Raw genomic sequence first — 14,274 nt, forward strand, 5'->3', positions numbered from 1 at the left:
CCGATATACTTCAAATGAAATCGAAGAACGAACTGATATGACGTCATTTCGAACAAAATCAGGACGAAACAAAGTTAGTTTTGAGTTCGTTTCGGCAGTTTGAAACAGTTCACCAAAGCGAACTTTCTGGGGGAGTTCGTTTTGGCTCCTAAACGCCTTTGAGCTAGCATTGGTCTGAGGCAATTACGCAATCGGTGCGTGTGTTCTGGAGCTCCACCTTCTTTGACGCGCAATTTTTTTTTCCCCGGTTCATTTCTCACTCAACGGAGGTCAGGCAGGAGAACAACATCTCCAAGTCACTAGCAACATAAATACACTGTGTCGAATAGCTGAGCTTCCACAAATATATCCGCACCTGTATGATCGCTGGCGGAGAGACTTTAAAGATTCAGAGAAAGCATTTAATTCCTAGAAAGAAATTGCAACGAAGCTTGGTGTGGTCAACCCAGAGTCATGCAAAAAGTGACGTAGAGAAACATCAGATGCAAGTTTTCCAAAGCCATGAAAAGAATGAAGCGAAAGAGTAAAGATATAAGGTAGCAAGTACCAAATACATGTGTTTCAAATAAATGTTACATCATACGAATTTAAAAGGTTTACAATAAATGAAATGCCAAAAGAACATACAATAATAAACCTTTGTTTTTATCAAATTATGACAACACATAAAATATAAAAACGTGTAATAATTTATCCAGTTTAATAAAAGACCTAGATACACCACCATTGCATCGTTGTTGTGTTTAGGGCAGACGCGTGAGCGTCGCGACACATTTAAATTAATCTACACCCCGCCTCCAGCAGTGTGGGGGCGTTGGAATTTTCAAAAACAGTATACCATCGCTCAGCCTTTTCAAACTTCTTTTTGCCCCCAAACGAAGAAAAAAAACGAACTTCAATTGAAGTACACTATATTGCCAAATGTATTGGGTCATCCCCTTCTAATGAACAGGTTTGACTACTTTAGTCATTTCCATGAGTACAAATCTTAATGTTTAAGCATATAATGATATTTCTCTTTTTCTTCTGTGCTTTTATTGGCAGTTTGCCTGAAATATTATCATTGCGCCTTTAGTTTTACATAACATGAGTTTGTATTCTACATGATACCTTAATTAATGATTTCATCAATTAGTCAGCTGGCCCAATTGATGAGTTAAAGAGGCACTCAGCTGATGCAAATGGTTCTCAGTGTGGCTTTAAAATCTTGGTTGACTAAAACATTAAGGATTGAGCTGTTTTTAGCAATTCAGTGCTTTCAAAAAATTGTACTAAAACAAGAGAATGAATGTTATTAAAATGCTGAGTCTGATTCTGCAAACGCCACCTTGATCCAGGATGCTACTGAGTCTGGTTCTGTTAAGGTTAAGTATGCAGATGGATTCTGGTTCTCTCCACTTGTGAAGCAGTGTTAAATGGAATGTTGAAGCTGTGTAATCTCATTCAGACTATGTCCATTTGTGTGTTATGCAGCGTGTTTCAAGAGTTAAACTCCCTTCTGGCATTTCAGAGGGAGCGGATTCTAGTTCTGTTTTAAGTTAACTCTGGATTCTTGTTCTACAATTAACCTATAGTTCAACTTGCTTGACTGTCTCCCAATTAAACTAATTTATTATCTTAAGTCTTGTTTTCATTCTGGTAGTTTTCAGTAAAAGTTATGAGCCTATATGGACATGCTCCTTGTGAATTTGCAATTTGGATCTTTTTAGGAAGACCTAATGCAAGTACATAACAGGTGTTTGTTTTACAGCCCATTTAAAAGTTGGTGCAACAGTCAATTGCTTTCCTTCACAGCAGTTTCTGACCATTTAAAGGCTTGCCAACATTTATGCATTTGTCTTCTAGAGTGTTTTTCTTTTGTTTGTTTTTTTTAAATAGCCTAAAATACTGGTAATCAGGTACATCTGCCACTGTTTTCAATCTGTTGTGTCAGTTTATCTTTGCCTAGAAAATTAACATCCCAACATTTTATAGTTGGGTTCTTTCTATAATGGGTCCCTGGCGACGATGTTTCACCCCTATAAACCTATAAATTTCACCAAGTCAACAATTACTAAACTTGTCAGATAAATATAGTTGGTGTGAAGACCAAACGATTATTTATTTTTTTATTTACTGCAGTGCTTGATTTTGTTTGTCAAACTGAGTTGCTTATGGTGTGGCATCAGCTGTCCATAGTTCAAAACCAGAAGATCCATAATGAATTTTATTATTATTTTTATATATATATATAAAACAAAGTATTTCTCTGAATTTTCTATTTTTGTCTGTTCAGAGTCATTTGTTGTTTTATTACACCAGCTGGAAGACTGTTTTTGAGATAAAAAAAACAACTAATTGTGACTTTTTACCTCACGATTCTGACAATTATGAGTTTATAACACAATTCTCGTAATTCTGAGATTTGTGAGGAATAAAACAGACAGAAATGTGAGATGCAAATATGTTTATCCCACAATTCTGACTTTTTGAAAATAATTTTCTTTTTCCCGAAAATGCTAAATAATAGCTATTATAACATATGAATAAAATGTCCTCACACACACACAGGGTGTGACAAGTTTCCAAATTTTGATACTTTGCACTTTTTGGGGGACTTTTCCCCTATCTTGTTACACTTGTTGCTGAGTTAAGTTGCTTGGAATCATCAAATCCAGGAAAACACATTTAAAATAAAGTATTTGGGGAATAGAAAACTAAAGTTTACACGGGGTCTCAAAAATGAAAAACCTGCCTCTGGCTGCCTCTGTGTGATTTGGTCAGTTTGTGCGTCTCATCAGAAGGGGGCGCTATTTGCACCACAGAAAAACTAAAGGTCAAAACCTGCATTCCTCAGAGAATTCCTCAACATGTCAAAACAGGTCAACAGATCACTTCTGCATACATTTGACTTTTTGTGACAGCTATTTAGTAACATACAGTGCATTTATCGCATGTCCAGACTCTCTGGAGAAGCTCAGGGTTAAACACTCACTAGTGGCTCAGTTAGTGCTCACTTTAAATGACTAACTAATGCCTTTGTATAGTAATACTACCTCAAAATAAAGAACAAGTGTAGCTTTTATGAGATCTGTGAACTGCATTTAGTCTTTCACTCTCTCGCTAACACATTTTCATTATCTCCCCCACATTCTCTCACTTCCTAGTTTGCCTAAAAAGGGCATATTATACTGAGAGAAGTGTGTGTGTGTGTGTGTGTGTGCGCATGTGTGTGTGTGTGTGTGCAATCAAACTAAAAGAGATCAGAGCAGGACGAGAAGTTATATGAGAGGAAGAGGTTGCGAGGATGAGTGGAAATAAGAAAGAAACCGAGAGAAGGGTGTTGAAGATCAAATGAGAATCCTCACATGAACAACAGACAGTTTCTCCACTTCCTGTCAGAGACAGGAAGTCACTGAGTCAGTGTGTGTGAAGAGGTGTGTGTGTGTGTGTGTTCCTTTTTTTTAGTGGTGTTTGCTAACAGTCAAACATCTCTATTATTGCTCATGGTGTGATGAGCGTTGATGCAGTTTATGATTGCTGCTGAGCATCTCGCCTGGACTGTTTCACACTAAAGGTTTATCAATGCAATTTAATCCTGTGTAAAATGTGTTGATTACCTTGCTGTAGAGAGGAATTTTGACATTTTGAAAGTGGTTTCTTGTTAAATAAAACCCTTTTAACTAAGTACATTGCAAAAAAGAGAGAGAGAGAGAAGAGAGTTAAAAATAATAACTTTTAATCGTTTTATGGAAGAAACATTAAATCAAGAAACATTGATTTGAGTAGGACAATGGCATCAGATATTAAGTCCTATTTTCTGAAAAAAAAATAAAATAGTTTACGCTTAAAACAAGAAAAATATCTGGCAATGGAGTCAGAAAAATAATCTTGTTTTCCCTGTCCATTAAATTGATTTGTTCTGACCACATTGGCAAATATTTGTTCTTGTTTTAATCATAAATTAATTTCATTTTACTCATTTACTAATAATTACATAACTCATTTCAGATACATTTTTCAAAAAGTCATTGTCCTACTCAAGAAAATGTTTCTTGATTTAAGAATCTTTAGATATGTGTAATGGAAAATGTTGCAGTATATTAAACTCTGATTGATTGATTGATTCTTGAAATCATGTCTTGTTGCTGTTACTTCAACAGGTTCTGCAAACCTTTCAAACCTCCTCTGTACAGACTTGATAAACCTGGATCGGTGTGTGGCATTTCAGGTGTTTTGTCATCGTAAAGCACAGAGTTGAGCTCAAAGCTCACGATCTTTGCAGAATGGCTATTTTCTTCCCCGTTTGACTGGCAAATGAGTTTCCTCTTAACACACAAGGCTTCTCAGCCATGCACACACACTCCACCCAGAAACAAACCCGACATCGACAGCAGAGACTCTTGATTCTGACGTTAGACTGCAGACTTTCCGCTGAACCTATAAAAGAGAAATTAGCAGGGCTGTGAGGTACAGAAGACAGAAAGGGGAATATAAACCATACACCATTCAGAACAGACTCACCGTGAGCTCTGAGGATATAAAGCGTCGTCATGTGCTTCTGTCAAAGAGATTTCAACTTCATGTTTTAAAAACAGTGTTTAATATTACTGAAGGACTACTCTACCCATAATCCCACGAGGAGCCACCAAACGTCAATCACAGAAGTTCAGCAGCGACCTTCCTTTCCTACAAAGTGCTGCAAATGAGCTTCCATACACATACAAGTCTACTTACATATATGGATGTATCAATAATTTGCAATAAATATCAAATATATTGTTTCATTTGAAGTCACCTGTAGTAAAGACTAAAGTAAAGGGCATTCAATCATTGTACTGTTGTTTTGTGAGTTGTGAAAGTTTCCTCGTTTTCATCTGTGTTTCATCTAAAGTCTACAGAACTGTTCATCAGCGCTTATCAGAAGCTCTGGGCGTTTTTAGTATTATTTTAGTGGTTTAGCTAAAATCACACTGTATCGCTGATCAATCGCTTAATCAATCCGTTTATCCAGACTCACAGATAACAATCCTCTGTGTGTGTGCCAGCCTCGAGTGCATCACACACACCCAGAGAAAAGAATCCTGTGTGTGTGTGTGTGTGTGTGTGTGTGTGTATTTGCCTGCCCCGCAGGCATACATTCTCTTTTCACTACATTAGTCAGCGTGTGTTCGCATGTTATGATAGAAACGTCTCACACTCTGGTATAACCAGTGAGAACATGAGCATGAATTCCACAGCTCCAGAACATTTGACGTCTAAACTCTGCAGTGTTTGCAAAGCTCAAATCTGCTGCTTCTCCTTCATTACCATGCGTTTCTGTCCTCAACCCATAAACCTAATAAAAGAAAAATTGAAATTATTTTTTTAGCGTGAAGAAATTAAAACCTATTTTATTATAATTGCAATTTAAACATTTTAGTTTTGAGTGATTTTTAGTCATTTTTGTTCTTCGGTTTTTAAAAAGTAAAAGGGTTTCCTAGCTAACAACGAACATTCTCAGAACGTTCTGATAAGGTTTTCTCAAAGTTACGAACAAACGTTCTTCTAGTAACATTAATAGAATGTTCGTTTAAAGTGATATGGTCTTTTGTAATGTTCTCAAAACGTTAGCCCAAAAACAATATTTATACATTGTTCATGCAACGTTTAATTCTGAGAGTTTAATTGTACATTCATTTAACCTTTTTAAATGTAACTGCTTATTCAGAGAACTTTTAAATGTAACGTTCCCGTAATGTTTGGAAAATGGTAAAATGGAATGTTCATGTAACATTAAAGTAAAAACAAACATTGTTAAAAAAAAACTGAATGTTAGAAAAACTATATTTTTGTTAGTTGGGTTCCCCAAAGAACCTTCCAGTGAACAGGTCTTAAAAGAACCATTTTTTTTCTCTTAGTAAACAACATTTTAATAACCTTGGTGAAGGTTTTTAGGGAGGACATATTTGGTTCTTCATGGAACCATTGATTCCAATAAAGAACCTTTACTCATTTTCATGAAAGAAACATATTTAAAACACCAATGCAATACAGACATTTTGCTTCACTTTCATGCAAATGTCACAATGCAAAAATCTTTCTTTCCTCTAGAAGTGCTCTTTTAGCTTTCTTCTGAATTCAAGGTGAAGATTGACTCATTCTTGACAGGTTTCCCAGTTTTCAAATGCCAAATTCACTCTGCTGATGGGCGAAATGCTACAGCTCTGGCCCCGCCCCGTTCTCTCACATGGCACAGTCTTATTGGTTTCTCCAGTGGTCATTTCTCCTGGTCTGCTGATTGGACAGTGAGAGGATCTCCACAGCATCTTCTCACAGTCAGATACAGTAGTGGAATGAAGTTCAGTTGATCTCATTCAGGTCAGACGTCTCTGTAACTCTTCCTGTCATATCAAGCAGCTTGCAGATTCACAAACAGGATGTTGTGGTCACGTTCTGCTGTATTCTGTCGCCTCCTTTTTCTCTATCGCTCTGCCAAAGGCCAAACTCCAGCCTGACTTACAACAAACTCCAGATCAGCTCACACTTTAAACTTTAACTCAGATTTAACTCAAAGTAAAGTTAAAATGATCTCGGACTGATTAAGAGGTGAAGACGTGTGTCAATCTGAGCAGCTTCAGCACACAAACTCATGTGTGTTATCATCATGCAGGAGCCTGTTTGACGAGTCGGATGCTTTACAACGATAGATAACTCACTCGAAAATGACTCTCCTGTCAATATTTGCTCACCTTCCTGTTGTCTCAATCTGAAACACAAAATGAGAATTGGCTGTCAAATCTTTACACGGATTTATTCCATGCAAAAACAGTTCTTAATGGCCATGTCTGCTTAAAAGTAGTCTATATGGCTTCCGCACAATAGCATCATGCCAGGTTTGTTGTAATCAAGCGCGAAGCCAGTTCGAATATGTGGAAGTGTTAATGAGATTTGAGAGCTGCCATTTTAGTCTGTTCCTCATTCAAATCTATCATATGACTTCAGATCATGACTGCTAAGGTGTTTTTTTTCATTTGTCATTTTATTTCTATGAAACATTCCAAACATCTCCATCTTGAAACGATATTTGCATAAGTGCATCTTAAAATAAAAACCAGCGAGGACCTGACCTGATTTGTTGGTGCATTTAGCACATGAGTTATTTCATAAATCATAAATGCATTTAAACTTCTAATATACTACAGTGTGTACCTAAAGTGAATGTTCACTCTTGTCTCTGCCCAGCTCGCAGGAAACGTTCTCAAAACAATGTGGCGAGGTTCTCGCAAAGTTATGAACAAACATTCTCGCAGCAACATTTATAGAACGTTTGTTTAACGTTATCTGGTCTTTCATGTTTTTTTTTTTTCAAGTTTGCATGTTTTTTTTGTTTTTAAATGTTATTACTTTGTTTCAGAAGAGAACATTTCCTTAATGTTTGCTAAACGATACAATGGAATGTTCCACTAACATTCGCACAACCGAAGGAAAACGTTTTAAAAACATTTTAAAAACTAGACATCAGCTAACATTTAGAAATAACGTTCCTGGAACACGTAACATTCTTAGAACATATTTTTGTGGCCGGTTTGCAATGTGGACACCAACGTCAGTCCTCAGCTGCCTTCAGTCAGCTTTTGCCCTCAAAGCATAGAAATGACTGTAAACTGCACAAGCGCATCTCGAGTCTCGCGCGGTGCGGAAGTGGGCCGTGGGGCAGGGCTCGCGCTCCGCTGCATATAAACGCACGCGGACTTCCTCAAACTCACTTTGCATCGGAGCAGAGACGCACTCAGGTAACTTTCTTTCTCTTATCGATCGCTATCGCTTTCCTCGAGCGGCTATGTCCGCCTAGGCTTCACCCGACGCGGTAGTTTTCCGCAGCTCACTGATGATGATGATGATGATGATGATGATGAAGTGTTTTCCCGCTCCTCAGATCTAAAGCAGCAGTCATGAGCTGGGATAGCTACATCAGCAGCCTGACCAAGAGCGAGTGGGTGGATGATGCGGTCATCCTCGGATGCACACCGGGTCAGGAGTCCGTTTGGGCTTCAGCACCGGGCGGCTGGCTGAACCAAGTCACGGTACGACATTTACAGTGGAGTAAACTTTGCTGCGCTTTGTTTTTCTAAAAATACGACTCGTCTATTTGCTAGTTTTACTTACTTGTTCCTTCTTCCTCATTCAAAACTCGCCGCGAGTCGGGATGCGCTCGCATCTGCGCCGGTTATAACGGAACTCGGTGCAAAGCCGCGTGAAAAGGCAAACTTTCTAAAAGTTTTATGAACGCAAGCCGTTGTGGTTTGCAGTAGCTTCGCGACTCAGAGGAAATAATCGACGGTTTATTCTTTCGCGGTGAATTTCCTCTCAGTGGTGGAGCGGAGTTCACTCTAGAGCTCCTTATTTGGTCACGCGCGCGTTCAAAGGCGGAAGCGAGCATCTCGACGGGAGCGCGCGCGCGCGAGATATGGGCGGAAACGGGGGCGCGCGCGCGCTCTCGCTCTGACAGGTTTTTATGTCAGATGATTGTATGTGTTCGCTATTAAATATTTAGCGTAAATGTGAGAGACTTTCGACTTTTAGTGAACTACTGCTAGTGTGTCTTTGTGTCTAATATAAAGTCAAATTTAGTTTTAACCGCGGACTATTTCAACACTGTGCTTCCTGTCTCAGGTTCCTCTCACTAACTTTCATTCTGACATGAGTGTTATATGTATGCATGTATGCGTGTAGTAGCCTATGTGTTGAAGTGAAATCCCTCAAGATAAATAAGTGTGTGTGCAGTTGTGTGTTTCCCCCGTTCATGTCGTAACATGCAGCTCAAACTTTTAAAGAATTTAGAGATGCTATCTGTCTCTCTCTAATTCATCTGACAGGAAGCGTTCTCAAAACGTTGCGGCAAGGTTCTCTCAAAGTTGCGAACAAGCATTCTTCCGGTAGCATTAATAAAGCAATCGTTCAAAGTCATCTGGTCTTTAATGATGTTCTCACGGAAACATTATTTACACATCGTTCATAGAATGTGTCTTCCTGAAACATCTTAGTTGAACGTTCGTTTAACGTTTTTTAAATGTTACTACATGTTTTAGAACGTTCAGAGGACATTTAAAAGTAACGTTCCCATAATGATAAAAATGATACAGTGGAATAATTCACTGAACATTCGGATGTCTTCGTAACGTTATAGGAATGTTAACAAATCTTTCTCTTCGCTCTTCGCTGGCTATCTCATACTGTGAAAAGCGTTAAATTTGTGATATAATTGCAACTGTATCTGTGTTGTTGCAGTGATCTGGCGTGTTCATCTACTACTATTTCCAACATCCACTGAAAATGAACTAGTGAGGTGATTAAAACAGAACTAATGCACTTTACCTTATACTTTCATGTATATGTGGTGATAAAATATTGATGTTGAAATAAAAACTCATAATGCGCTCAAAAGCCAGGTGATTCATCAAGCTGTGATTGTGATCTAGTTTCATTCTGAGACTCCTCTGGAGTAGATTCGGAGCACTGGAGGCTGATTTACGGTCCGTGTGTGGAGCTGCAGATAGGCGTCGTCTTCAGAAACATGACAAAACACGAGGAGAATCTGAGCGCGTGCGAGGAGGGGCTTCGAATACTTCTGCTTGTCTCAGCCTGTGTTTGCTGGACCATTATATCACCCACAATCCACACTCACCGTCTGTGTGTCTGTCTCTCCGTCAGGCGTCTGAGGTGCAGGCTATGATCGCCAGTGACCGCAGTAGTCTGTTTGCCAATGGAGTGACTCTGGCCGGCAGAAAGTGCACGATTCTGAGAGACGCTCTGAATGTGGATGGCCAGAACACCATGGACATCAAGATGAAGACCTCAGAGAAAGAGCCCGACCCATTCTCCTTCACCATCGGCAGATCTCACAAAGGTGAAAACATAAAAGATCAAAATATAGGCCGTATCAAAATATAAAGTATATGTCACGTGTGTGCACTATATGGTATTTGCTGAACTTGAATAAATGCAGATAGCAATTTTAACCATCATTGAAGTAGTGATTAAAAATGGATAAAAAAAAATAAATCCAGATGCATTACAGTCATGAATTAATTTTTTTAAATTTCTTTATATATACAGTATATACAAGTTTAATATGTAAATAATTTAATTGATTTAATTTCAGTTTATAATACATTTATCATTTGTTTAATTTATAAATTGTTATAAAGAGGTGAAATCCAAATCCAAAAAGAACTGGACCTCTGTTTTTATTTATATATTTACAAATATCATGTTATTTAATTTATATGCATTTAAATTTAAATTTTATTTATATTTTAAAATTTTATTTTTATTTCTTTACATAAGCCCTGAACATGTTTATATATTAAGTATATACATGTATTATTTGTAAACATATTAAAAATATTTAATTTTAACTTCTAATTAATTTACAATTTATATTTTCAAACTGTTATGCCATTTTATGTCTGAAATTTGACCTGGACATGTTTATATATATATATATATATATATATATATATATATATATATATATATATATATATATATATATATATATATATATATATATATATATATATATATATATAATTTTTTTTTTTTAAATACTTGTTTAATTTTAATTTATAATTAATTTATAAATAATATTTTGATATTTGATATATATGATATTTGAACTGAGCATATCTATTAAATATATAAAATATAAATAAATACATATGTAAATATATTAAAGGTTTTAAACATCTTAAACATGCAACTTTATTTTTTATTTTTATTTTTTTAGATTCTAAATTGAAATCTGACCAGGATGTGTTTGTGTGAGATTGACACTGTTATCTTTCTCTCTCTTTCAGCGATAATCATTGCTAAAGGTGTAAAAGATGCTCACGGCGGCAAAGTCAATCCACCCGTTTTTGACATGACCACATACCTCAGGAAGATGAACATGTGAACAAGCCCCACCCCCAGCCCTAATGACTCCGCCCACTTCTCCACGCCATTTCACCTGTCGGCCGTCTGCAGGATCTGAAAAGCCAGAAGAACCGCTCCAAGATCAACCAAACATGTTCTTCAGAAGCCTCTCATCTTCATCATCCTCATCATGGTTTTAACATTCCAGGAGCTTGAGATCTCGGTTTCTTCTCCAGTCAGGCAGCGGAACGCAAACTCTAGTTAATATCAAGCTCATTTATTGGTTTTATTACGAATTAATTGATTGATTTATGGTACTATAGTATTTTCTGTGTTTTGGACGGGCGGAGCGTCCAGTCAAACGGTTTTAGCATTTGTTTGTATGATTGTCTGTGTGAAATCCTGCTGAACAAAACCGAGAAATCTGACTGTTAGATGCCAAATAAAGAGAGAATGAGTTTGTATGGAGCAGCTTCTGTCCGTGTCTTCATGGAACAAAACTTAGAACTGCTTTACAGCTGAAATTAATGAGCGACTGCGTTCAGTTTCAGTTTTTCTTGCACGGTTCGCTTGAATTTTGTCAAAAAGAAATGCCACTTCAGAGTTTCAGTGTTATTTTAGTATTATTAATATATATTTTTAATATTTTTGTTTAATTTTAAGTAATTTTATGTGTATATTTTTTTAAAATATTACTGTTTAGGTTGAACTTATTTTTATTTAAATTTTAGTTTTAGGCTTTTTTTCCTATTGTAGTTCTTATTAATATTTCAAATTAGCTTTAATTTATATAAAATATATATATATATATATATATATATATATATATATATATATATATATATATATATATATATATATATATATATATAAAATGTATATGTGTGTGTGTAAAATATATGTATATATGAGGTCATTTTAAATTTCAATTTAGGTTTAAATATTTCAATTTAATTTTTAAACATTTCATTTAGCTGTCAAGAGTACATTTCTAAATTTGTAAAAAGGTTTTTCATCTAATATTTACATTTTACATTATTTAAGCTTCATATTAAAGACATTTTTAATAGTTTTATTTTTTAGTTAAGGTTGACAATCCTGTTTTAAACACACACCGTCTTAATCACAGCACGCCACTCAAGAGCTCATTACAATATTCAGCGGCTGATTCGTGCGAATGAGTGTCAGCCAATCACAGGCTGTCTTAGTCTTTCTCTTCCAGTAATGGTTTTGCATTCTCGGCTCACTTGAGTGAACGAGACGCACCTTCTTCGGGAAACTTTCAAGACCTCAGAGATTCGTGAAGCACCAGCAGAAAAATCGCTGATTGTCGATTCTTACCCAAACTGTCACAGGCAACAGTTAAAGTCAGAATGCAGAAAATAAAACAGAAATGATTATGTGAGCTTTCCATTGCTCTTGAATCATAGAAGTGAAACTGTGATGAAAACAAGTCAAACTCACTTATATAAATGCACAACCTAACAAAACATGACCGATGCAATCCAACAAACATTCGCGTTGATTCAGCAGATGCTGTTATCCAAGTGTCTCACTTTAAAGAGGCGGGTAATCTGTTTCACAAATGAACACTCTGCTGTGAAGGAATAGCGCTGTAAGAACAGAGGAAACAGGAAGTTCTGCTTGTGACACACACAAACACGAGATCTGTGACAGAGATTTACATAGATCACACACACACTCACACACACAGTGCAGCGCCATCATGTGGCAGTGATGTGTGAGAGCAGCTCAGTCTCTTCTGAATGTTGTTTGTTTACTGATTTTGTATTTAATTTTAAAAAATTTAATGTTTTTTTTCTTTAACATTTGCATAACCAAAAAAAAACGCATTTTTAAGACATTCAGCTGAACATTTTGAACAATCAGAGAACATACAGAAATAATGTTTTCGTAACTTAATGGGAACGTTAGTTAAACGTTCTTAAAACGTTATTTTTTTAGTTGTTGGGAGAAAGATCAATGCATCGGAAGGTTTTAGAATGCAAAAAGTGAGAAACGTGCGCAACATAAATAAAACAAATAAAAACGATATCAGACATGGACAAATGTGTTGTACGCAGCAGTCGACACTTTTTTTTTGGCACAAATGTACCTCCATACACTGAATGTCCAGCGTCGTGAATCTGTGTGAATCTGTGGATGTCATGCTGCTCCGAGACAACACAAGTGGCTCTCATGATAGTGAAACTAATTTTAGCCTGGTGCTAAAGGGTAGAGAGGGAGAAACACAGGGAAAGAGCAGCGTGTGATTATCATAGGTGCCCTTTAGGTCCGAACCCAAACTCACTCTCACATTTCCCTCTTTAATTCAACCCTGACCTTTCATTCAGGTCCGGAGCTCGACGAGGGACAGTCTGAGTGTTTCCAAACCTCGGCTGAGAGGAAAAGATGTCCATGAAGGTTCAGGGCCTGTCCTGAACGACGTCAGGCATCACAGGCAATACATTTAGGACAGAGCCGCAGATACCAGTGCAAAATATCAATCAGATCGACAGCATATTTAACAAAACACTGGGAATTTATGTAAAAAATAGGGGAAAGTATTTTACAGTGATTTACACAGAAACTTGTCTTGTGTTTCATTATCCCTGATCCCTTCTGACTATAAACATCTGACTCAAAATCTAGAACATATACATTCAACAATATCACATTCATACTGCTTTCATATTTTGTGCAGAGATATCATACAGCACAATTCCATACACAATTCTTTTTAATATATGCTCAATATTTGTTGTAAACATAAAGCTCAATAAAATATGTTCTTTGAACTGGAAATATACCAAAATTTATTTCCAAATGGGCAAGAAAATACATTTCCAATCCTACTGTAGCATGTGCATGGAATAGCTTACTAGAGATCAAAACTATATTTATGATGGTTTAATAATGTCTAATTTTTATATATTGTAATAAATGAAAACATATGCTTGAATTTATTTTGAAAAATATATTATTTTACATTTTTATTTTAATTTTTTTATTGCTGCATGAGTTTTTGTTGTTGTTGTTTGTATTTTATTTTATTTTTTTATTTTTATTTTTTTGACAGCAAGAAAAGGCATGATGACCTCTTGACCTCCAGGTCACAGGTCATCACAATCAAACAGATCTTTTTGCAGCATGCCGTGATATACTAATTTGCTAATTTTCAGTATGCATCGAATACCCAGGCCACATAATATATTGACTAAAATTTGCAGTGTATAGTAGAAAAAAGTGACATTTATAGTTACAAACTGCATACTATTTAACATTATTTACATAAAAGGCACTTACAGTATACACTCTTCAGCATGTATTAAGCAGTATGCTAGCATTCCAGTCCAAACACATCTAGAGTCAGTGATTCTTAGCTTCAAAATACTA

General features: G+C 36.3%; 1 protein-coding gene and 1 long non-coding RNA gene across 2 annotated transcripts; one reads left to right on the forward strand and one right to left on the reverse strand.

The window, feature by feature from the left end:
- Positions 1 to 5,950: 5,950 nt before the first annotated feature.
- Positions 5,951 to 9,445, reverse strand: LOC131532640 (uncharacterized). Its single transcript, XR_009268934.1, has 2 exons — positions 8,128 to 9,445; positions 5,951 to 6,727 (listed from the first exon to the last, which is right to left on the reverse strand). It is a non-coding gene; the product is annotated as an uncharacterized LOC131532640 (long non-coding RNA).
- pfn1 (profilin 1) lies at positions 7,610 to 11,346 on the forward strand. Its single transcript, XM_058764472.1, has 4 exons — positions 7,610 to 7,754; positions 7,898 to 8,045; positions 9,673 to 9,868; positions 10,821 to 11,346. The coding sequence occupies exons 2-4, from the start codon at positions 7,914 to 7,916 to the stop codon at positions 10,916 to 10,918; spliced, it is 426 nt and encodes a 141-aa protein (XP_058620455.1). The 5' UTR covers positions 7,610 to 7,754; positions 7,898 to 7,913; the 3' UTR covers positions 10,919 to 11,346.
- The last annotated feature ends 2,928 nt before the right edge of the window (positions 11,347 to 14,274 follow it).

The sequence above is a fragment of the Onychostoma macrolepis genome, chromosome 23 (assembly GCF_012432095.1).
Source record: "Onychostoma macrolepis isolate SWU-2019 chromosome 23, ASM1243209v1, whole genome shotgun sequence".
Taxonomy (NCBI): Eukaryota; Metazoa; Chordata; class Actinopteri; order Cypriniformes; family Cyprinidae; genus Onychostoma; species Onychostoma macrolepis.